The sequence below is a fragment of the Salmo salar genome, chromosome 03, assembly GCF_965601325.2.
Source record: "Salmo salar chromosome 03, fSalSal1, whole genome shotgun sequence".
NCBI classification, from domain to species: domain Eukaryota; kingdom Metazoa; phylum Chordata; class Actinopteri; order Salmoniformes; family Salmonidae; genus Salmo; species Salmo salar.
This window is the reverse complement of record NC_138293.1, coordinates 74885842-74910165: the sequence shown is the minus strand read 5'-3', so window position 1 is coordinate 74910165 and position 24324 is coordinate 74885842. Positions and strand designations below refer to the sequence as shown.

The 24324-nt window shown below is 44.4% G+C and overlaps 2 protein-coding genes across 33 annotated transcripts in view; one reads left to right on the top strand and one right to left on the bottom strand.

Annotated features, from left to right (window-relative positions):
* Positions 1 to 14839, top strand: part of LOC106601582 (uncharacterized) — a 31254-nt gene extending 16415 nt beyond the window's left edge. For 8 of the 32 annotated variants that reach the window (XM_082971854.1, XM_082971846.1, XM_082971794.1 and 5 more), the window contains 17 exons: positions 559 to 609; positions 703 to 759; positions 2638 to 2694; positions 3278 to 3511; positions 3698 to 3775; positions 4020 to 4082; positions 4404 to 4442; positions 4847 to 4897; positions 9126 to 9197; positions 11401 to 11442; positions 12633 to 12692; positions 12886 to 12966; positions 13213 to 13299; positions 13491 to 13523; positions 13747 to 13797; positions 14191 to 14262; positions 14443 to 14839. In XM_082971854.1, the coding sequence (XP_082827980.1) occupies positions 559 to 609; positions 703 to 759; positions 2638 to 2694; positions 3278 to 3511; positions 3698 to 3775; positions 4020 to 4082; positions 4404 to 4442; positions 4847 to 4897; positions 9126 to 9197; positions 11401 to 11442; positions 12633 to 12692; positions 12886 to 12966; positions 13213 to 13299; positions 13491 to 13523; positions 13747 to 13797; positions 14191 to 14262; positions 14443 to 14447 (1133 nt within the window). In that variant the 3' untranslated portion in view covers positions 14448 to 14839. The remainder of the gene's footprint in view (positions 1 to 558; positions 610 to 702; positions 760 to 2637; positions 2695 to 3277; positions 3512 to 3697; positions 3776 to 4019; positions 4083 to 4403; positions 4443 to 4846; positions 4898 to 9125; positions 9198 to 11400; positions 11443 to 12632; positions 12693 to 12885; positions 12967 to 13212; positions 13300 to 13490; positions 13524 to 13746; positions 13798 to 14190; positions 14263 to 14442) is intronic. The other 24 variants (XM_082971832.1, XM_082971933.1, XM_082971926.1 and 21 more) reach the window with 9 other exon arrangements.
* A 631-nt stretch (positions 14840 to 15470) lies between these two features.
* Positions 15471 to 19033, bottom strand: LOC106606884 (perforin-1). The gene is made up of 5 exons (XM_014203336.3): positions 18843 to 19033; positions 17610 to 18197; positions 17260 to 17398; positions 16884 to 17101; positions 15471 to 16721 (listed from the first exon to the last, which is right to left on the bottom strand). The coding sequence occupies exons 2-5, from the start codon at positions 18140 to 18142 to the stop codon at positions 15842 to 15844; spliced, it is 1770 nt and encodes a 589-aa protein (XP_014058811.2). The 5' UTR covers positions 18143 to 18197; positions 18843 to 19033; the 3' UTR covers positions 15471 to 15841.
* Between the last annotated feature and the right edge of the window lie 5291 nt (positions 19034 to 24324).

Sequence of the window (24324 nt, the reverse complement as noted above, 5' to 3'; positions counted from 1 at the left end):
ATTGTTTTGTGCATGGCTAAGAATCTATGTGTTGAATTACTAGGATAAAGAGCAGTGTGTTGTGGGAATGCAAATGGTTTTGAATAATCAGTGGTTGTAACACGTGTTGTGGTCTCGAGGATATGGTCCAGGAGCTGGAGTCCTCAATGGTGGTAAAAGCAATGGTAAACCACTTTCTCAGTCTCTGGAACGTCACTGTGTCTGGGCACCACCCAGTGAGGGTTGGACACAGGAAGAGGTACTGTTTAAAGTGGGTCCCCTGTTAGGACAATGACACAGTAGGAGGAGACAGGGCGATATGTTTCTTATTTTAAACCACTCTCTGGGTGGTGTTGTTTTTCATGGTCCTTTGAGCCGGACACATAATATATAATAATATATGCCATTTAGCAGACACTGTTAACCAAAGCGACTTCCAGTCACGCATGCATACATTTTATAAATGGTTGGCCCCAGCGGGAATCGAACCCACAACCCTTGGTGTTGCAAGCGCTATAACAGAGGGACGCTGTTTCTATTATTATAAGCTACAGAGTTAACTTGTTTAGTGGTCTCCAGGATATGGTCCAGGTGCTGGAGTTCCCAGTGATCAGGGAGCCAAAGGCAATGGTAAACCTCTGTCTGTTCCTTTTTTCTATTTTCCTTTGTGGCTGTAATATTGTGTAGGTAGCACTATCGAGTAACATTTGTTGTGGTCTCTAGGATATGGTCCAGGAGTGGGAGAGCCCAATGGACAGGGTGCTAAAGCAACCAAAACTGGTAACCCCATACAATCTAGCTGTCTGTGTGTTATATCCACCTGCATGTGCCAATCACTGTCGTTTGTAGCAATCACTTTGTGTCAATGGCTAAAGTGCCTTTGGAAAGTATTCAGACCCCTTGACTTTTTCCACATTTTGTTTACAGCCTTTTTCTAAAATGGATTAAATAAATAAAAAATCCTCATCAATCTACACACAATACCCAATAATGACAAACCGAGAACAGGTTTTTAGACACAGATCTGGGGAAGGGTACCAAAAAATGTGTGCAGCATTGAAGGTCCCCAAGAACACAGTGGCCTCCATCATTCTTAAATGGAAGAAGTTTGAAACCACCTTGTCTCTTCCTAGACCTGCCCGCTCTACCAAACTGAGCAATCAGGGGAGAAGGACCTTGGTCAGGGAGGTGACCAAGAACCTGATGCTCACTCGGGCAGAGCTCCAGAGTTCCTCTATGGAAGGACAACCATCTCTGCAGCACTCCACCAATCAGGCCTTTATAGTAGAGTGGCCAGACCGAAGCCACGCCTCAGTAAAAGGCACATGACAGCCCACTTGAGTTTGCCAATAGGCACCTAAAGAACTCTCAGACCATGAGAAACAAGATTCTCTGGTCTGATGAAACCAAGATTGAACTCTTTGGCCTGAATGCCAAGCTTCACATCTGGAGGAAACCTGGCACCATCCCTACGGTGAAGCATGGTGGTGGCAGCATCATGCTGTGGGGATGTTTTTCAGCATCAGTGACTGGGAGACTAGTCAGGATCGAGGCAAAGATGAACGGAGCAAAGTCAGAGAGATCCTTGATGAAAACCTGCTCCAGAGCTCTCAGGACCTCAGACTGGGGCGAAGGTTCACATTCCAACAGGACAACAACCCTAAGCACACAGCCAAGACAACATAGGAGTGGCTTCGGGACAAGTCTCTGAATGTCCTTGAGCGGCCCAGCCAGAGCCCGGACTTGAACACGATCGAACATCTCTGGAGAGACCTGAAAATAGCTGTGCAGCGATGCTCCCCATCCAACCTGACAGAGCTGGAGAAGATCTGCAGGGGAGAATGGGAGAAACTCCCCAAATACAGGTTTTAGCCTGTTATGAAGCTTGTATCATCATAGCCAAGAAGACGCAAGGCTGTAATCGCTGCCAAAGGTGCTTTAACAAAGTACTGAGTAAATGGTCTGAATACTTATGTAAATGTGATATTTACGTTTTTATTTTTTATAAATTAGCAAAAATGTCTAAAAACATGTTTTTACTTTGTCATTGGGCGGTATTGTGTGTAGATTGAGGAGGGGAAAAAACGAGTTAATCAATTTTAGAATAAGTCTGTAACGTAACAAAATGTGGAAAAAGTCAAGGGGTCTAAATACTTTCCGAAGGCACTGTATATGATAATACCCTTAATGAATGATGCACCGGTCTTGTTGGCTCTATGTTCGTGTTCTAGAAGCACACTGAAAGCTTTTGATGAATCGCTTTAGGGATGGTTGACTTGAAATTTGACCTGAGTTGTAGGTTTGTCTTATTTTCACTGTGGCTTGGATTTGTGTAAACATATCTTTCTGTTTGGTCACAGTTATGTGGTAAGCATGGATGTTGTGTGTCACAGGCTACGGCCTAATCACAGTGATATGTAATGTGCATGGATGTTGTGTGTCACAGGCTACAGCCTAATCACAGTGATATGTAATGTGCATGGATGTTGTGCTCCGCAGGCTAGGAGCCAATAGCAGTATTATGTGATGAGTGCTCGCTGTATGTTTTCCTCCACAGGTAACAGGGTCAATCACAATGCGATGAGTTTAGGGATCGTGTCGCTCAGTCTCAAGTCAATCACAGGGTTTTGTGCTGAGCTTTGTTGACTTATTCCACAGGCTACGGTGCTGGAGCTGGCAGCTATCCTGGGGCAGGAAACAACGGCTATGGAGCAGGTAATGGAACTGACACTGACAGACAGAAACCTAACCAACATCTTTTCTCCTTTCAATGGATGGCTCACTATTCTGTGGCATAAAGAAAATCATTGGAAACATTACTAAATCTGGCACAGGTTCCATGTTACCTCTTCACAGTACATTCTAATGCATGTTAGGTGATGTAATTGAAATTCATTTAAACGTAGATGATCGCTTGAGTAATGAATGCACCTATGCTACAGGTCTTGGACAAGGAGGATACCCCCAGAATGGAGCAGGCAAAGCTTTTCGCTTTGTCTTTCTATTTCTGTCTCTCTTTATATATCTTTGTCTTTCTATATTTCTGTCACTCTTATAGATCTTTGTCTTTCTATTTCTGTCTCTCTTTATATATCTTTGTCTTTCTATATTTCTGTCACTCTTATAGATCTTTGTCTTTCTATTTCTGTCTCTCTTTATATATCTTTGTCTTTCTATTTCTGTCTCTCTTTATATATCTTTGTCTTTCTATTTCTGTCTCTCTTTATATATCTTTGTCTTTCTATATTTCTATCTCAATCCATTTTTCGCTCTTTGTCGCTCTTGCTCTCTATCTCAGGTGCCAGTCTGGGACAGGGAGGATACCCCCAGGGTGGAGCTGGTGGATACCCCCAGGGTGGAGCAGGTGGATACCCCCAGGGTGGAGCAGGAGGATACCCCCAGGGTGGAGCAGGAGGATACCCCCAGGGTGGAGCAGGAGGATACCCTCAGGGTGGAGCAGGAGGATACCCCCAGGGTGGAGCAGGAGGATACCCACTGGGTGGAGCAGGAAAACCAGGCAAAGCTGGTGGTGGTGAGCCTTTTACTTTGTCGCCATGTTTTTCTCTTTATTTCTCTCTTTCTTTCTTCTCTCTCTCTTTCTATTCTATTTTTTCTCTTTCACTCTCATTTGCCCTCTTCCTCACTCTTGCTCACTCTTGCTCTCTCTTTCTCTCTCTCTCTCTCTCTCTCTCTCTCTCTCTCTCTCTCTCTCTCTCAGGTGCTAATCTGGGACAGGGAGGATATCCCCAGGGTGGAGCAGGAGGATACCCCCAGGGTGGAGCAGGCAAATCAGCGGGTAAGGCCTATTAATTATCACACTTTTGCACTCTCTAGTTTAAATTTTCTATCTTTCTTTGTTTCTCTTGCTCTCTTATTATCTCTCCCACCTTTCATTTTCTCTCTCATTTCCATTTGCCATCTTCTTCACTCGATTTTTGATCTCAGGTGCCAATCTCCTCTTTTCTCGTTATGAAATATCCCACAGTACTCTCTCTATGAATGATGTGCTGTGCTCTAATGTTTTTTGGTTGTCATCACAGGTTATGGTGATCAAATGGGAGGAGCATACCCCGGGGCTGGAGCGGGTAACGGCAATGGGAATGGTGAGTCAGCATGCTTCCCCTTGTCAAATGCTAAGGTCAAATTCCTTTATTAAGGTCAAATGCCTTAAAATATAAGTACAGTTAGAGGACACTGTAGACTGAAGTATAGAGCTGAGGTATTGACGATGAAATACGAGATTCAATAGATATGTTGGGAATGACTGAGGAGTACAGTAGCAGTGTGAAACATAGCTGACTCTCTAGAGATGGAAGACAACTGCACCAAAGTTGTCACTGAGAAGTGATCTTAAATGAGAGAAGACAGATCCTCAGGGTCTGTACCACCAGGAAGTGACCTCGACTTCTTTTGTTCTCATGCAGGTGGAGGCCTACCTGGGGGGGCCAATGCAGTGCCTGCAGGTATTTGGCGTTGGCATGTCTGTCTGTCTGTCTGTCTGTCTGTCTGTCTGTCTGTCTGTCTGTCTGTCTGTCTGTCTGTCTGTCTGTCTGTCTGTCTGTCTGTCTGTCTGTCTGTCTGTCTGTCTGTCTGTCTGTCTGTCTGTCTGTCTGTCTGTCTGTCTGTCTGTCTGTCTATCTGTCTATCCTTCTGTCTGTACAAGGCATGCATCTGTCCTTATCTTTTAACCTTTCTATCCCCTGTACAGAAAGTACTGTTGTGGAAAACGTCTGCCACAACATTAAACAAGCCCACACTAAAGCCAGAGGAGTTGGAAAGCTGCATGCAGTGTTGTTTGTGGACTTTGTTTGAGACTAAATGTCTGCTTTCTTGTCAAGGTTTTTAACATGCCCCCTCTTCTCCACAGGCTATGGCAATGGCTACGGTGCTGGTACTGGAGGCAATGGTTATGGAGCCGGTAGGTCTCATCATCTATAGCCAACCAACTAACATCTGTGGGTGGCTGACCAACTAACTGACCCGCTCACATACAGACATCATTCTAATTGATTGATGATTACATTACATTTTTTTACATTTTAGTCATTTAGCAGACGCTCTTATCCAGAGCGACTTACAAATTGGTGCATTCACCTATAATATCCAGTGGAACAACCACTTTACAATAGTGCATCTAAATCTTTTAAGGGGGGGGTTAGAAGGATTACTTTATCCTATCCCAGGTATTCCTTGAAGAGGTGGGGTTTCAGGTGTCTCCGGAAGGTGGTGATTGACTCCGCTGTCCTGGCGTCGTGAGGGAGCTTGTTCCACCATTGGGGTGCCAGAGCAGCGAACAGTTTTGACTGGGCTGAGCGGGAACTGGGCTTCCTCAGAGGTAGGGAGGCGAGCAGGCCAGAGGTGGATGAACGGAGTGCCCTTGTTTGGGTGTAGGGCCTGATCAGAGCCTGAAGGTACGGAGGTGCCGTTCCCCTCACAGCTCCGTAGGCAAGCACCATGGTCTTGTAGCGGATGCGAGCTTCGACTGGAAGCCAGTGGAGAGAGCGGAGGAGCGGGGTGACGTGAGAGAACTTGGGAAGGTTGAACACCAGACGGGCTGCGGCGTTCTGGATGAGTTGTAGGGGTTTAATGGCACAGGCAGGGAGCCCAGCCAACAGCGAGTTGCAGTAATCCAGACGGGAGATGACAAGTGCCTGGATTAGGACCTGCGCCGCTTCCTGTGTGAGGCAGGGTCGTACTCTGCGAATGTTGTAGAGCATGAACCTACAGGATCGGGTCACCGCCTTGATGTTAGCGGAGAACGACAGGGTGTTGTCCAGGGTCACGCCAAGGCTCTTAGCACTCTGGGAGGAGGACACAAGGGAGTTGTCAACCGTGATGGCGAGATCATGGAACGGGCAGTCCTTCCCCGGGAGGAAGAGCAGCTCCGTCTTGCCGAGGTTCAGCTTGAGGTGGTGATCCGTCATCCACACTGATATGTCTGCCAGACATGCAGAGATGCGATTCGCCACCTGGTTGTCAGAAGGGGGAAAGGAGAAGATTAATTGTGTGTCGTCTGCATAGCAATGATATGAGAGACCATGTGAGGATATGACAGAGCCAAGTGACTTGGTGTATAGCGAGAATAGGAGTGGGCCAAGAACAGAGCCCTGGGGGACACCAGTGGTGAGAGCACGTGGTGTGGAGACAGATTCTCGCCACGCCACCTGGTAGGAGCGACCTGTCAGGTAGGACGCAATCCAAGCGTGCGCGGTGCCGGAGATGCCCAGCTCGGAGAGGGTGGAGAGGAGGATCTGATGGTTCACGGTATCAAAGGCAGCAGATAGGTCTAGAAGGATGAGAGCAGAGGAGAGAGAGTTAGCTTTAGCAGTGCGGAGAGCCTCCGTGACACAGAGAAGAGCAGTCTCAGTTGAATGCCCAGTCTTGAAACCTGACTGATTAGGATCAAGAAGGTCATTCTGAGAGAGATAGCAAGAGAGCTGGCCAAGCACGGCGCGTTCAAGAGTTTTGGAGAGAAAGGAAAGAAGGGATACTGGCCTGTAGTTGTTGACATCGGAGGGATCGAGTGTAGGTTTTTTCAGAAGGGGTGCAACTCTCGCTCTCTTGAAGACGGAAGGGACGTAGCCAGCGGTCAAGGATGCGTTGATGAGCGAGGTGAGGTAGGGGAGAAGGTCTCCGGAAATGGTCTGGAGAAGAGAGGAGGGGATAGGGTCAAGTGGGCAGGTTGTTGGGCGGCCGGCCGTCACAAGACGCGAGAGTTCATCTGGAGAGAGAGGGGAGAAAGAGGTCAAAGCACAGGGTAGGGCAGTGTGAGCAGGACCAGCAGTGTCGTTTGACTTAGCAAACGAGGATCGGATGTCGTCAACCTTCTTTTCAAAATGGTTGACGAAGTCATCCGCAGAGAGGGAGGAGGGGGGGGGGGAGGGGGAGGAGGATTAAGGAGGGAGGAGAAGGTAGCAAAGAGCTTCCTAGGGTTAGAGGCAGATGCTTGGAGTTTAGAGTGGTAGAAAGTGGCTTTAGCAGCAGAGACAGAAGAGGAAAATGTAGAGAGGAGGGAGTGAAAGGATGCCAGGTCCGCAGGGAGGCGAGTTTTCCTCCATTTCCGCTCGGCTGCCCGGAGCCCTGTTCTGTGAGCTCGCAGTGAGTCGTCGAGCCACGGAGCAGGAGGGGAGGACCGAGCCGGCCTGGAGGATAGGGGACAGAGGAAATCAAAGGATGCAGAGAGGGAGGAGAGGAGGGTTGAGGAGGCAGAATCAGGAGATAGGTTGGAGAAGGTTTGAGCAGAGGGAAGAGATGATAGGATGGAAGAGGAGAGAGTAGCGGGAGAGAGAGAGCGAAGGTTGGGACGGCGCAATACCATCCGAGTAGGGGGAGAGTGAGAAGTGTTGGATGAGAGCGAGAGGGAAAAGGATACAAGGTAGTGGTCGGAGACTTGGAGGGGAGTTGCAATGAGATTAGTGGAAGAACAGCATCTAGTAAAGATGAGGTCAAGCGTATTGCCTGCCTTGTGAGTAGGGGGGGAAGGTGAGAGGGTGAGGTCGAAAGAGGAGAGGAGTGGAAAGAAGGAGGCAGAGAGGAATGAGTCGAAGGTAGACGTGGGGAGGTTAAAGTCACCCAGAACTGTGAGAGGTGAGCCATCCTCAGGAAAGGAACTTATCAAGGCGTCAAGCTCATTGATGAACTCTCCAAGGGAACCTGGAGGGCGATAAATGATAAGGATGTTAAGCTTGAAAGGGCTGGTAACTGTGACAGCATGGAATTCAAATGAGGAGATAGACAGATGGATCAGGGGAGAAAGAGAGAATGTCCACTTGGGAGAGATGAGGATTCCAGTGCCACCACCCCGCTGGCTCGATGCTCTAGGGGTATGCGAGAACACGTAGTCAGACGAGGAGAGAGCAGTAGGAGTAGCAGTGTTATCTGTGGTGATCCATGTTTCCGTCAGCGCCAGGAAGTCTAGGGACTGGAGGGTAGCATAGGCTGAGATGAACTCAGCCTTGTTGGCCGCAGACCGGCAGTTCCAGAGGCTGCCGGAGACCTGGAACTCCACGTGGGTCGTGCGCGCTGGGACCACCAGGTTAGAGCGGCAGCGGCCACGCGGTGTGGAGCGTTTGTATGGCCTGTGCAGAGGAGAGAGAACAGGGATAGGCGGACACATAGTAGACAAGCTACAGAAGAGGCTACGCTAATGCAAATGAGATTGGAGTGACAAGTGGACTACACGTCTCGAATGTACAGGAAGTTAAGCTTACGTTGCAAAAATGTTATTGACTAAAATGATACAGTACTGCTGGCTGGTGGAGTAGGCTAGCTAGCAGTGGCTGCGTTGTTGACTTTGAACGTGTAGCTGGCTAGGTAACCTCGGTAGTTTCAGTACTACACCTTGTCATGATACAAAGCAACTTTGTAGCTAGCTAGCTAACATAACACTAATCAAGACGTTCCTTGTAGTGTATTTAGTTTCAACAATGCTGCTCGTCGGTAATAGTTGGCTAGGTTAGGAAAAATGGCGTCGCGGGGGACGGAAATAGCTGGCTAGCTAACCTCGATGGCTGGCTAGCTAACAATTATCAATTAACAATTATCAAGCTATGACAAAGACAACTAGGTAGCTCGCTAGGTAACACTGCACTAGTCAAATCGTTCCGTTGTGAAGTATTAGTAACTACAGCGCTGCTAGTCGGTAACGGATGGCTATCTGGCAGTGGGTTAATGATGACTAGGTGTGTTGAGTAAGTCTGGCGCCGCGTCGCGGCTGGCTAGCACACCTCGATAATACTCAAACTCAAGCTACACAATTATCTTAGATACAGAGACAGCACAGACAACTATGTAGCTGGCTAACTAACACTAACACCACACTAATCAAGTCGTTGCGTTGTAATGTAATAGTTTCTGCGGTGCTGTTGGTCGGTAGAAGTTGGCTAGCTAACAGTGATGACTAGCTAGCTAGCAGCTAGCAGTGTTGACTACGTTAGGAGGACGAAGATAGCTAGCCTCGATAATTACTCAGTTACTCTAAACTACACAATTATCTTTGATACAAAGACGGCTATGTAGCTAGCTAAGAAGAATTGCTCAGATCAAACAAATCAAGCCGTTGTAATGTAGCGAAGTGGAATATTACCTGTGGAGCGAAGCGTGGTGCGACTGCTCGCTCCAAACATATGCACATAATTATGTTTCAGGGATTGGGTACCCAACAGTGTTAGCGGATGGTGCTGCTGGGCTGGGAGGCAAGGCAGGGAAGGGAGCAGGAGGTAACCATTCATAACCAGTAACAACTCATTCTTTTTTTTATTTCACCTTTATTTAACCAGGTAGGCCAGTTGAGAACAAGTTCTCATTTACAACTGCGACCTGGCCAAGATAAAGCAAAGCAGTGCAACACAAACAACACAGAGTTACACATGGGATAAACAAACGTACAGTCAATAACACAATAGAAAAGTCTATATACAGTGTGTGCAAATGTAGTAAGATTAGGGAGATCAGGAAATAAATAGGCCATAGGGGTAAAAAAATAATTACAATTTAGCAAGTAAACACTGGAGTGATAGATGTACAGAAGATGAATGTGCAAGTAGAGATACTGGGGTGCAAAGGAGAAGAAAAAAAAATATGGGGATGGCGTAGTTGGGTGGGCTATTTACAGATGGGCTATGTACAGGTGCAATGATCGGTAAGCTGCTCTGACAGCTGATGCTTAAAGTTAATGAGGGAGATATAAGTCTTCAGCTTCAGTGATTTTTGCAATTCGTTCCAGTCATTGGCAGCAGAGAACTGGAAGGAGAGGCAGCCAAAGAGGAGTTGGCTTTGGGGGTGACCAGTGAAATATATCTGCTGGAGCGCGTGCTACGAGTGGGTGCTGCTATGGTGAACAGTGAGCTGATATAAGGCAGGCCTTACCTAGCAAAGACTTATAGATGACCTGGAGCCAGTGGGTTTGGTGACAAATATGAAGCGAGGGCCAACCAACGAGAGCATACAGGTCGCAGTGGTGGGTAGTATATGGGGCTTTGGTGACAAAACGGATGGCACTGTGATAGACTGCATCCAGTTTGCTGAGTAGAGTGTCGGAGGCTATTTTGTATATGACATCGCCGAAGTCAAGGATCGGTAGGATAGTCAGTTTTACGAAGGTAAGTTTGGCAGCATGAGTAATGCAAAGGATGCTTTGTTGCGAAGTAGGAAGCTGATTCTAGATTTAATTTTGGATTGGAGATGCTTAATGTGAGTCTGGAAGGAGAGTTTACAGTCTAACCAGACACCTAGATATTTGTAGTTGTCCACATATTCTAAGTCAGAACTGTCCAGAGTAGTGATGCTAGACGGGCGAGCGGGTGCGGGCAGCGATTGGTTGAAGAGCATGCATTTAGTTTTGCTTGCATTTAAGAGTAGTTGGAGGCCACGGAAGGAGTGTTGTATGGCATTGAAGCTCGTCTGAAGGTTTGTTAGCACGGTGTCCAAAGAAGGGCCAGAAGTATACAGACAGAATGGTGTCGTCTGCGTAGAGGTGGATCAGAGAATCACCAGCAGCATAAATAATAACTCAATAATAGCTCAATCTGGTAACTACTCTATTCTATGTGAACTTGACTCGCTCTCAGTAAGATGAGGAAGGTTAGTATCACTTTCTATGAGGCATATATACAAATAAGGCATTATAGTGCATTATAACACTTGCATGAGCTGTCATAACAACTCCTAATTAGGATCTTACTTAGGCCTACTCACAAAAACAAATAACAATCGTTCAAAGTCTGCATTGAGAGAGGTAAGAGGTGTAATGTAACAGCGTGGATGCTAGGTGTAATGTAACAGTGTGGACGCTAGGTGTAATGTAACAGTGTGGATGCTAGGTGTAATGTAACAGTGTGGACGCTAGGTGTAATGTAACAGTGTGGACGCTAGGTGTAATGTAACAGTGTGGACACTAGGTGTAATGTAACAGCGTGGATGCTAGGTGTCATGTAACAGTGTGGACGCTAGGTGTAATGTAACAGTGTGGACGCTAGGTGTAATGTAACAGTGTGGATGCTAGGTGTAATGTAACAGTGTGGATGCTAGGTGTAATGTAACAGTGTGGACGCTAGGTGTAATGTAACAGCGTGGATGCTAAGTGTAATGTAACAGTGTGGACGCTAGGTGTAATGTAACAGTGTGGACGCTAGATGTAATGTAACAGTGTGGACGCTAGGTGTAATGTAACAGTGTGGACGCTAGGTGTAATGTAACAGTGTGGACGCTAGGTGTAATGTAACAGTGTGGATGCTAGGTGTAGCAATTGTCTCCCATTTGGAAATAACTCTGGACCATGCCAATGTTCTGCCAACCATGTCTTGTCAATATCTCCTAGTTGTCTTATGTGGGGTTTTCTTCATCACTTTAGGGGACCTCTATCTAACCACAGAGTTAACTGCCCAGGGGTTCATCGTTTGTTTTATTCCTCTGCTATTCTAGGTCTTGGCGCAGGAGGATATCCACAGGGACAGGAGAAATATGGTGAGGAAGTCACCCTGAGATGGAAGAAGAGGGGTCAAGAAGTGGATGTTTTCCCTAAAATGTCCTGTCTTGGAAAGATAGAGGGCATCAACAAGCAGGATGTACACATGGAAGGAGAATAACTTTCACCCTAATTGATGTCACTAATAGCATCACACTCCAAAACATGCATGCTAACGAAAGTAATGAAACGCTCCCTGGACATGTCACAGTGTAATACCTAATCACTCACCCTAAACACTCCCAATTACCATCGGGAATAACCATCTGAAACATACCTGATCAATTAATCCATAATCATGTAATAATCCATAATCATGTGATAATCCATAAACGTGCACCATATGGATGACCCCTTTAACCAGACAGTTATGTTTGGAAAACATCTGTTTCAGGAATGCCAGCTCATCAAAATATGCATGTTCAGCACATCATTCATGACATCATCTGGATGATTATATCTACATATATCTTCATTCTAAAGGACGCATAGCGAAACAAATTGAAGTCTCTCCATTTTATGATTACCTTCACACAATCATACACACATTCTGTGTTTCACTTCTCATCTGACACACTCTCTATGCTCACTCTGATCAGCACTGTGTAATCTGTGTAATCCATCTCTGTTTAACTCGCATGCCTCCTCCTTCATGCAGTACCCTGTGTGTGTCTGTAGGGGGTGCTGGCTCTGGTCCTGGTGGTGCTCTGCCTTATGGGGGCCAGCCTGTGGTCCCTGCTGGGCTGTGGCCTGATGGTGGGAAGTTGGGTGGGTACGGCCCAGAGCCCTACGGGGTTGCTCAGCCTATGGGGCTGGGACATGATACTGGCCTGGGTAAATACACTCTAAAGAGAGGGGAGGGTGAACAAAGGAAGAACAAGAGAAAATAGAGGCAGAAAAAGGACAGAGTGGTCAGGAAAAATAAAGAGGTATAGAGAGGCTGAAAAGTAGAGAGATGGAGAGAAGAGAAGGATTAGACAAAGAAAAAAGCAAGTCAGTGATGAACACTGAAGCAGCAACAGAGGGACTCAAAGGTCACTGTCAAAAACTCAAGGGTCACTGTCATTTTACACATTTGCATACAGTTGATGCCATAATTGAGTCATATGTTTTCCATGCATTGATGTGGTCTGTGGGGTGGGAGGAGAGATGATGAGACTCTATAAGTGACCCTTGTGGTGTTCCACAGGGGGTGGAGTCAGTCAGCTTCCTTACAATGGCGCCCCAGTCAATACTGCTGGACTGGATGGTAAGAGCATTGTGACCCAAGGATTCTTTTGTATTATAATTCTTTGCTGTGACTTGTGACCCTGCTCATACAGTGTGGATGTGTGAGGAAGAAAAATAAATGTTTGTGTGTGTGGTTGTGAATGTTTATGTGAGGTCTTGTTATAACAGTATTAGACACAATTAAATACACTTGTTGTAATAAACTCTCCCAGCAGGTGATGGAAGCTTCCCTTATGGTGCTCAGCAACTGGGCCTTGGTGGTGGTGATGGAGGCAAATCCTCTGGCAAATATGGTGTGTGTGTGTGTGTGTGTGTGTGTGTGTGTGTGTGTGTGTGTGTGTGTGTGTGTGTGTGTGTGTGTGTGTGTGTGTGTGTGTGTGTGTGTGTGTGTGTGTGTGTGTGTGTGTGTGTGTGTGTGTGTGTGTGTGTGTGGAGAGAGAAAGAGAGACAGAGATTGAGTGTGTACTATGTGCTTGTTTGTGTGGTCATTTCTCTCTAAACCTGTCTTGCTTCTGCTGTCTCTGACCATCTCTCTAAAGGCAACGGTGGATTGCCACAGGGTGCACAACAGGGTGCACAGCCTTATGGACCTGCGACTGGTGGTGGGAAACCACCTTGCAAAAATGGTACATGTCTTTGAGTACATGTCCGTTTGTCCTATATGTGTCGTCTGTCGCTATACGTATGTGTTTGTGTGTCCGTACGTCCGTCTGCTCATGTGCTATATAGGATTTTGTGTGTTTTCTGTAGTATGTCTGAATGTGTTTGTCGTTGTTCCTCCTATTTACATGTGGGTACTTGTCTCTTGTCGTTTCAGGAAACGGAGGGGGCTATGGAGCACAGCCAGCAGGTGATTAAACACACTCACAACCACAACCCCTACACTGCTTGCCAAGGGAAATGATGTGTGTGGTAACTGCTTAAGGTGTGAATGCATGTGGGTGAGGAAGAGCACACATTTTTCAGTGTTAGTCTGTTGTGCGTGTTCTGTGCGTGTCTTGTAAATGTCCCTTGTGTCTGTGTGTCCTGTTTGTGGTAACTATTGCTACGACTCTCATCTTGGCTCTGCTTAGGCTATGGTCAAGGACAGCTGGGTGCAGGTCAGAGTGGCCCCTACAGTAACGGTAAGTTATAAAGTCACATTCCCTGACTGAAAGTCCTGCTCTCTTCTGTCAGAATAACCATATTAGTTCCTATCAGTGGAGGCTGATGAGGGGAGAACGGCTCATAGTAATGGAGTAGATCCATTCCAGCCGTTATAGTCATTTTATTATAGAGAAAGAGAGGGAGATTATTGGTTGGAATGGAGTGGATGGAATGGAATGAAATGTGTTGCAGTCCATTCTATTGACTCCATTCCAGCCATTACTGTAAACCATCCTCCCCTCACCAGCCTCCACTGGTTCCTACATCTAACCAGGGATGTCCATTAACACCGTTGCATTTTTATTTGTTTTGTTGTTTTGTTGTCTGCTGAACTAACAAAACCTAAACCTCTGACTGTGTGTCTCCTTCAGGAGCAGGAGGGAAGGAAAGCAAATATGGTGGTGGTGGACTGACTGGATTCTTTGGAAATGGAGGATACAAAGGTGGGTGGGATGAGTGTTTGTTACTAATTTATGCTTGTCTCTGTGACTGAGCACATGAAGTCACCTTACTAGTAATTTAGATCAGAGCTTCTTGGCCTACCTTGTTTTATTGTTCTCTTTAACCAGCTGCATCACTCAAAATCATTTCTTATCTCTCTCTCTCTCTCTTTCTATGTCCAGGTTAAGTCAATCAGCTGAGGCCTTCTTCAAGTGAATATTTGTTCCGTTCCATCATGTGTTCATTGTGATGTTTGTTGTTTGGTCTGTTGTTACATTTCTGTATTTGTCTGTTTTTTTGTTCATGGTCCTTGTCTTTTGTATTGTTGTGTGTCTGTCCCCTCTCTTCCTCTACTGTGTTTGGAGATTGTGTTGCCAGTGTGTTTGTGTTCATATCCATTTCACACTAAAGGTCAGAAAGCAACCGTATAATGTCTGTCAGTCTCCTCATTCTTTTAACCTTGGCAACAGTATGGTAAATGTACTGTACATGTGATGTGGGGGTTGAGTTTTAAGACTGAAGCTCTATGAGTTTAAATCAACACCAAATAAAATTCAAAGACCTGTTCCCAAAACCTGACACCTGAATTCTTCTGAGGTCATTATAAAGGGGGATATTCTCTGGGACGTTGTGAGGGATATTAAATACAGAAGATGTCATGTGTATGAAAAACTATTCCTTAGTACCTCAGTATGCTAGTGGTGTTTGTTCATGACATAGTACTTCTTATGTTACTGTATTGCTATTACTGACAATGTATCCCCAAAGACCTTTATCGTGTTCCACAACGGAAATAGTTTGGTCGTTATCTCAACACGCAGTTCGTTTCATTTGTCTTTTGCATGGCGTCACCTAAACTTCATCCGTGCACAGGAAACCATAGCCCTTCCTCTCAAGTAATGCAACTGTGCCTTCAAACAACTGGTATCTCACAGACAGTAAACGAAACCAAATGCAACAAAACATAACGTAGCAATACAACACCTGACATAAAAAGAAATGACAGCTATGCACGTGCTCATCTTGCATCAACATGTACATATTGCCTGATTGTTAACTTCAGATAACTTTGCATTTGAGACATAAAAGAGATCTCCCTGTGTGTGCTATAAGCATTTTATTATGCATAAAGTAACCCAATCATTCAACAATTTTAAATTGAATGCAAGCTACCTTGTAAATAAACACAAACAAGTACAAAACAAGCAACTAATACTCAAATTGTTTTATTTTGTTTAAATGTAACCTTTATTTAACTAGGCAAGTCAGTTAAGAACAAATTCTTATTTACAACAACGGCCTACCCCGGCCAAACCCAGGCAATGCTTGGCCAATTGTGCGCCGCCCTATGGGACTCCCAATACTGGCCAGATGTGATACAGCCTGGATTTGAACCAGGGACTGTAGTGACGCTTCTTGCACGGAGATGCAGTGCCTAAGACCGCTGTGCCACTCGGGAGTTCAAAGATACAGTATAGAAAACAAAACACATTTTACCAAAACATTTATTTTATTATTTTAGGTTGGAGAAATCTACCTGAAAAAGATCTGGGGTTTTGACATGGATCACCATGCATACCTCTAAAATCGACCACACTCTCTGTTCCCTGTACTGAAGCTCTTGTTGCCATGGAGATTGGGTTCGTCCACCAACACTCCCATACTCACCAGCATGTCCTTTGGAATGAGACGGGAGTGGCGAGACACATAAACCTTCTCCAGGTGGGGATTCATAGGGGAGGGCACATAGTCCATACAGGCGGAGCCACCTAGACTGGGGGCACACACCACCTCCCACTTGTAGAACATTTGGCCATGCTGGAGGTTGCAGAGATCCTCCTTCACCCCGGCTGTCAGCTCCTTCTCACATTCTCCTAACAGGTCGTCGTTCCACTTGTCGTCCTCGTCCCACACCTCAAATCTCAGCTTCTTACTGGTTGACAGATCCACGGTTCCCAGGTCATAGCTCATTGCCCAGCTGGGGTTGTTGTTGTTGTAGATAACTCTAGTGCGTCCGATTGTCAGGCCTGCGAAAGCCACCTTCACGTAGCCGTCAGTGGCAGTGGTGTGGTCTCCCCACAGGTTGGCCCCTCTCTGAACAGTGATGATCACCCGCGCCAGGCCCTTGCGGGTGGGGCAGCAGTCGGCGCTCACCCCGGGGTTGTTGTGGCAGCTGCAGACGCAGGAGTCTCTGTGGTCACTTTTGATGCCAGTTTGACAGGGTTCAGAACAGTTCTTCCACAAGGCATTCTCCAGGATGTAGTCGCTGATGGCCTTTCGCAGGTGCTTCCGAGCTGGGTTGGTGGTGGGCAGCAACTCATGGAGAGATTCCAGCGAATAGGAGACGATGTCCGGATAGCGTGGTAGGGAGTCCAGCCATTGCTTGTAGGAGGCGGGATCTTTTTCAGCAGAGAAGAGGAGCTCTGGTTCTGTGGTGTGGCCTCCTTTCACCTCTGTGAACCTGTAGGGTGTCAGAGGGGGAAAGGTTTTTGTGAGGGGCAATACACATTTTAGCAAGGGAGTATGTAATGATTAGGGAAGTGTGAAGAGAGAGAGACAGAAATAAAGATATTGTGTGAGGGAGAATCTATATGTGAGAGAGCAGCAGACTATAATTCCCCACCTATCATTGAAGACACTGGAGAAGCTGGCCTTGCTCTCTGTCTTAGACTTATCCTCCTGACAGTGCTTGAACTCAGTCTTCAAGCTGTTACTGTCACCCACACTGGCAGTCGCCTCCACATCCAGACACATCTTCACCTCCTCTGCACTGAGACCCTGCAGGCTGGCCTGGCACTGCATGATACTGGTCACAGACTGCACCGTTCCACCCAGGCTCACCTACACACAGGATGAGAGGTAGAAAGTAATGACTGTTCCCAGAGAGATGCCAGTAAACTGCACATCTAGGGGCAAACATCCCTAATTTTGATATGTAGTTTGTGTGCCTATTGCCTTGATGATTTACCACCTTGATGTTGACCATCTCTCTCCCTCACCTTGGTAATGTAATGCGTGCCAAAGTTATCAATAAGCTTGTAATAACGTTGTTTGTTTTCTTGTTGATATATTTTGGGGAGATTCTTCACTGCTGTCTTGAATTCTCGGTGTAACTTGGGCTGGCCAGATACTCGATAGCTATTTTTGGAGAGAGAAAAGAGAGAGGGGGGTTAATATTGTATGGATACAGACAAACACTCATAAAATGAAATGATCACAGAAATATACCAGCCATAAACATGCAAAAGTATACTTTTATTTACAATCCCCAAAGGAAACTGTGAGATGAGGTTTCACAGAGACACATGGGTAAAATGAGCTCATGCTGTGTGGGCCACCTGATGTTTACCTGTAATACCCGCAGGACACACTGTGGCTTGTGAAACTGAACTTGTCACTCTTGGTTTTCTCCATGGAGTACTCAGCCAATTTGGAGTTGGTTCCAGCGAGCATAAACTTCCCACTTTTTGATCCCTTCTCTAACTCTAGATTGACCTGCCAGTTATTCTCCACAGAAGAGCTACTGGAGCTGACGAGAGACTCACTGGAGCGATGGAGCTTACTGGACACTTTCATACTACACTGGTGGTTTGGTCTCCAATCCACCACAGCCAAAGGAAGCCTCTGTTTTTTCCCTTCCAGATAGGGATTCTCACAGAGGGTGCATGTCTTGTCTTTGCGTTTCCACACGTTCATGTCAATGACAAAGGCTCCTTTGCGTTTCATTTTGGTGATGTCAAAGCCTTCCCCTGCTAGGTTGGTTCCAGGAGCAAATTCTGCCTCTTTGCACTCATTGGCTGAACCGATGATGCATGATTGGCAACTGGGACGAGGAAGGGACAACATAAGCCCTGCCCAGAGGCACACTATCAATAAGGACATCCTGGATGAGGTGAGAAGATGTTTGCGACAGGCAGCTACAAGTCACTGTTTTATGCTGAAAAAAATAAAAGTTATTTGTGAATTAGAGGGTAATTATTTTAATGAAGTAAACAATTATTGATAACCAAGATATAACATACATAACTTATTGCAAGTCAGCCTTCAAACGTAACCTACAGGCTAGATCATAAGCTAACAATGTTTACCATATTTTACACAAACGTATGAAAACTTGGTGCTGGTGTACATGGAACTTCTACATAAATATTCCCAATTTACATAATGGTTATTCTTGAATTCTACTTCCATGAATTGAATCCTCAATGGAAATTAATCATGACCCTCAACTATGAAATACATAATATGGTATAAGCATAACACTTGCATAAACTCAATCTTGTTCTGTTTCATCCCACTTGTTATGTATCCATTTCAAAGGCCACTCTCTTATTGACTGTACATATTGACTGCATATTGACTGTACTTATTGACTGCATATTTTGTTCAATTTCTCTTTCTTTTGTTATCTAATGTGGTAGTAAATGTGTTACCGCAGCCTACTATCAAAGTCAAATCCAATTATTAGAATATGTGTACTCAAAAATAATATTTTTGTCCATATGCACATAACTATTTGTGTATGTTTCCTTTCTATAAAAATGGTGCAAAGCAAAACTAAATATACAACATTAAAACTCACCTTTGACCAGTCTGTCCACTATGTGATGGATGTGAGAGTGAGAGGCTGGGCAATAATGTACCGTATTAAAGTTCCTTTTTGATATTGGAAAAGGTGTGCTCGTACTCAAACGGGACTAGCAAATGGAAGGTTGAGGGGATGTTGGTCTTAGTATAGACGATGATAAAGAGTGTCTGTCGCAGAAGAGAACATTCTGTGGTTTCAGAGTGCGAGAATTGAGCAGAAGAGGGGTTGGGGTGGTGGTCTGGTGTGCTGCTCAGTGGAAAAATACGACAGTGGTCTTTCAGTTAAATGGCTTCATCTGACAGACCATTTACTTTGTCATTTCTCTGAAGTGGTGGTGTGGGTTGATAAAATGAAACTGTTGAGAAGATAATGATAGCCTACTAGGTCTAGGAAACCCTGGGTAATGTGATATAAGAAGGAATTTACCTTCTCAATTATAGAACTGCTAATTCAATATAACAAGCTACATGTATGTTCTGAAATGACCAAATATTATCAGTTTGTTAGTGTAAAAGAGGCAGAGCAATATGAGCTGGCCATAGATAACTGAAGGAAGAATGGTTTTTATTTTGTCAATAAAGATTTTTAAATTTTCAATATGACATTACACCATTACACTAATAACAACAAACACATAACACACAACAAGACAGAAAACATGACATCAATCAATCAATCAATCAATCAATCAATCATCATCAATCAATCAAATGTATTTATAAAGCCCTTCTTACATCAGTCACAAAGTGATGTACAGAAACCCAGCCTAAAACCCCAAACAGCAAGCAATGCAGGTGTAGAAGCACGGTGGCTAGGAAAAACTCCCTAGAAAGGCCGGAACCTAGGAAGAAACCTAGAGAGGAACCAGGCTATGAGGGGTGGCCAGTCCCTTCTGGCTGTGCCGGGTGGAGATTATAACAGAACAATGGCCAAGATGTTCAAATGTTCATAGATGACCAGCAGGGTCAAATAATAATAATCACAGTGGTTGTAGAGAGTGCAACAGGTCAGCACCGCAGGAGTAAATTTCAGTTCGCTTTTCATAGCCAATCATTCAGAGTATCTCTACCGCTCCTGCTGTCTCTAGAGAGTTGAAAACAGCAGGTCTGTGACGGGTAGCAAGTCCAGTGAACAGGTCAGGGTTCCATAACCGCAGGCAGAACAGTTGAAACTGGAGCAGCAGCACAACCAGGTGGACTGGGGACAGCAAGGAGTCATCAGGCCAGGTAGTCAAGAGGCATGGTCCTAGGCTCAGGTCCGAAAAAGAAAGAAAGAAAGCACCCTTGAAGCATACAGTACCAGTCAAATGTTTGGACACACCAACTCATTGAAGGGTTTTTCTTTATTTTTACTATTTTCTACATTGTAGAATAATAGTGAAGACATCAAAACTATGAAATAACATATATGGAATCATGTAGTAACCAAAAAAGTGTTAAACAAATCAAAATATATTTTATATTTGAGATTCTTCAAAGTAGCTAGCCACCGTTTGTCTTGATGACAGCTTTGCACACTCTTGGCATTCTCTCAACCAGCTTCATGAGGTAGTCACCTGGAATGCATTTCAGTTAACAGGTGTGCCTTGTTAAAAGTTAATTAGTGGAATTTCTTTCCTTCTTAAGGCGTTTGAGCCAATCAGTTGTGTTGTGACAAGGTAGGGGTGGTATACAGAACATAGTCTTATTTGGTAAAAGACCAAATCCATAGTATGGCAAGAACAGCTCTAATAAGCAAAGAGAAATGACAGTCCATCATTACTTTAAGACATGAAGGTCAGTCAATGCGGAAAATATCAAGAATTTTGAACGTTTCTTCAAGGGCAGTCACAAAACCATCGAGCTCTATGATGAAACTGGCTCTTATGAGGACCAACACAGGAAAGGAAGACCCAGAGTTACCTCTGCTATAGAGGATAAGTTAATTAGAGTTACCAGCCTCAGAATTGCAGCCCAAATAAATGCTTCACATGAGACTGCTTGAATCAGGCCTTCATGGTTGAATTGCTGCAAAGAAACCACTGCTAAAGGACACCAATAATAAGAAGAGACTTGCTTGGACCAAGAAACACAGGTAATGGACATTAGACCAGTGGATATCTGTCCTTTAGTCTGAGTCCAAATTTGAGATTTTTGGTTCCAACTGCTGTGTCTTTGTGAGACGCAGAGTAGGTGAATGGATGATCTCCGCATGTATGGTTCCCACCGTGAAGCATGGAGGAGGAGGTGTAATGGTGGGGGTTATTTGCTGGTGACACTATTAGTGATTTATTTAGAATTCAAGGCACACTTAACCAGCATGGCTACCACAGCATTCTGCAGCGATACGCCATCCCATCTGGTTTGCGCTTAGTGGGACTATCATTTGTTTTTCAACAGGACAATGACCCAACACACCTCCAGGCTGTGTAAGGGCTATTTGACCAAGAAGGAGAGTGATCGAGTGCTGCATCAGATGACCTGGCCTCCACAATCACCCGATCTGAACCCACTTGAGATGGTTTGGGAAGAGTTGAACTGCAGAGTGAAGGATAAACAGCCAACAAGTGCTCAGCATATGTGGGAACTCCTTCAAGACTGTTGGAAAAGCATTCCAGGTGAAGTTGGTTGAGAGAATGCCAAAAGTGTGCAAAGCTGTCATCAAGGCAAAGGGTGGCTACTTTGAAGAATCTAAAATCTAAAATATTTTTTGATTTGTTTTACACTTTTTTGGTTAGTATATGATTCCATGTGTATTATTTCATAGTTTTGGTGTCTTCACTATTATTCTACAATGTTGGGCGAGCGGTTTTCTGATGTCAACGTTGTGAACTGACTGCCCCATAGTGGCGCTGGGGTTATGGTATGGTCAGGCATAAGCTACGGACAACGATGGAAGTTTGAATGCACAGAGATACTGTGACAAGATCCTGAGGCACATTGTTGTGCCATTCATTCGCCGCCATCGTCTCATGTTTAAGCATGATAATGCACGGTCCCATGTTGCAAGGATGTGCACACAATTCCTGGAAGGTGAAAATGTCCCTGTTCTTCAATGGCCTGTATACCCACCAGACATGTCACCAATTGAGCATGTTTGGGATGCTCTGGATCGACGTGATGACAGCGTGTTCCAGCTCCCGCCAATATTCAGCATATTCGCACAGCCATTGAAGAGGAGTGGGACAACATTCCACAAGTCATAATCAACAGCCTGATGAACTTTATGCAAAGGAGATGTGTTGCGCTGCATGAGGCAAATGTTGGTCAAACCAGATACTGACTGGTTTTCTGATCCACGCCCTTACCTTTTTTTTTAAAGATACCTGTGACCAACAGATGCATAGCTGTATTCCTATGTGAAATCCATAGATTAGGGCCTAATCAATTTATTTCAATTAACTGATTTCGTTATGTGAATGGTAACTCAGTAAAATCTTTGAAATTGTTGCATGTTGCATTTATATTTTTGTTCAGTTTAATTCAAAAAGTGTTCCCATATCAGACAAAATTTGAAGGAATAATGTTAACCAGCCCACTCTCAGTTGAGAGAGTGGGCTACCATGTAGGCTGCTCATTTCCAAATGTAGTAGGAAGTTAAACCATGTTTGAGGGAGATTCCACTGTCTTAGCTCCAAGATTAATTTTGATGTGTCAATCAGAACTATCAAAATAGATACAATGGCATCAAGTCTCTCATATAAAGAGACTGACATTTATGGCATGTTACACCCATAGGGTCACCTCGTAGGACAACTATTGAAATGTTGAGACTGGCCGACTGGGAGACTCATAATGTTATTCAAGTTTAGATATGAAATGATACTCATCTAGAGAGAGAGAGAGGGAGTGAAAGAGCGGGAGGGAGAAAAAGAAAGAGAGAGAGTGCAAAAATATCCTCTGTGTACAACGTAAAACACCAAATAATGCATGCAGAGCAGAATTAAGCCGATACCCACTAATTATCAAAATCCAGAAAGAGCCGTTAAATTCTACAACCACTTAAAAGGAAGCGATTTCCAAACCTTCTATTACAAAGCCATCACCTACAGAGAGATGAACCTGGAAAACAGTCCCTTAAGCAAGCTGGTTCTGGGTCTCTGTTCACAAACACAAACAGACCCCACAGAGCCCCAGGACAGTAACACAATTAGACCCAACCAAATCATCAGAAAACAAAAAGATAATTACTTGACACATTGGAAAGAATTAACAAAAAAACTGAGCAAACTAGAACGCTTTGTGGCCCTAAACAGAGAGTACACAGTGGCAGGATAACTGACCACTGTGACTGACCCAAATTTAAGGAAAGCTTTGACTCTGTACAGACTCAGTGAGCATAGACTTCCTATTGAGAAAGGTCGCCGTAGGCAGACCTGGCTCTCAAGAAAAGACAGGCTATGTGCACACTCCTCACAAAATGAGATGGAAACTAAGCTGCACTTCCTTCCCTCCTGCCAAATGTATGACCATATTAGAGATATATTGTCCTCAGATTACACAGACCCACAAAGAATTTGAAAACAAATCCAATTTTGATAAACTCCCATATCTATTGGGTGAAATACCACAGTGTGTCACAGCAGCAAGATTTGTGACCTGTTGCCAAAAGAAAGGGGCATCCAGTGAAGAACAAACACTATTGTAAATACAACCCACATTTATTTATTTTCCCTTTTGTACTTTAACTATTTGCACATCGTTACAACACTGTCTATAGACATAATGTGACATTTGAAATGTCTTAACTTTTTTGGATCTTGTGAGTGTAATATTTACTGTTCACTTTTTATTGTTTATTTCACTTTTGTTTATCTATTTCACGTACTTTGGCAATGTAAACATATGTTTCCCATGCCAATAAATACCGTTGAATTGAATTGAGAGAGAGCGAGAGAAAGAAAGTGTGGAAACAATATTTTAGATTCATATTTAGAGAAACATTCATATGCTCTTAGTAACTAAGTTATTACTTTTTGGTAAACAATTGGTTTTTTTTATTGAATCACAATCTATACAGTCAATTAGAATTATTAAGCATACCTCCAACAATATAGGGACAACATATTTTCTCTGCTTTGCCCTCTCTCACAACTACAGAATCAATTCAGATAGAAACGTACCCATATAATAATATAATACATGAACACACCCATGAACACAATTCTGCGCTCCAATTGGTTTAGTAATGGCGTGTTCATGTTATAGGCTTTCCTATTGGCTAATGAAGGATGAACATATAGCGTGCATGCTGCGAGGGCAGGTTGATTGACATGGCTCCCGCCACCCTGACTGGCACCACAGTCAACCTTTCACCTTCTTATCCAATGTGCATTTTTGTGTATTTTAAAATAAACTTTGCTGTTGTAGGCCTAAATGTGTTAACTACGTGAAAGTAATTAGAAAAATACATAGAAGATGTAAGATTAATGTACAAATAACTGTTTCTTCTTCATGTTTCCTAAATTCTAGAGAGGATAGCCTAATTATTGGTGCAT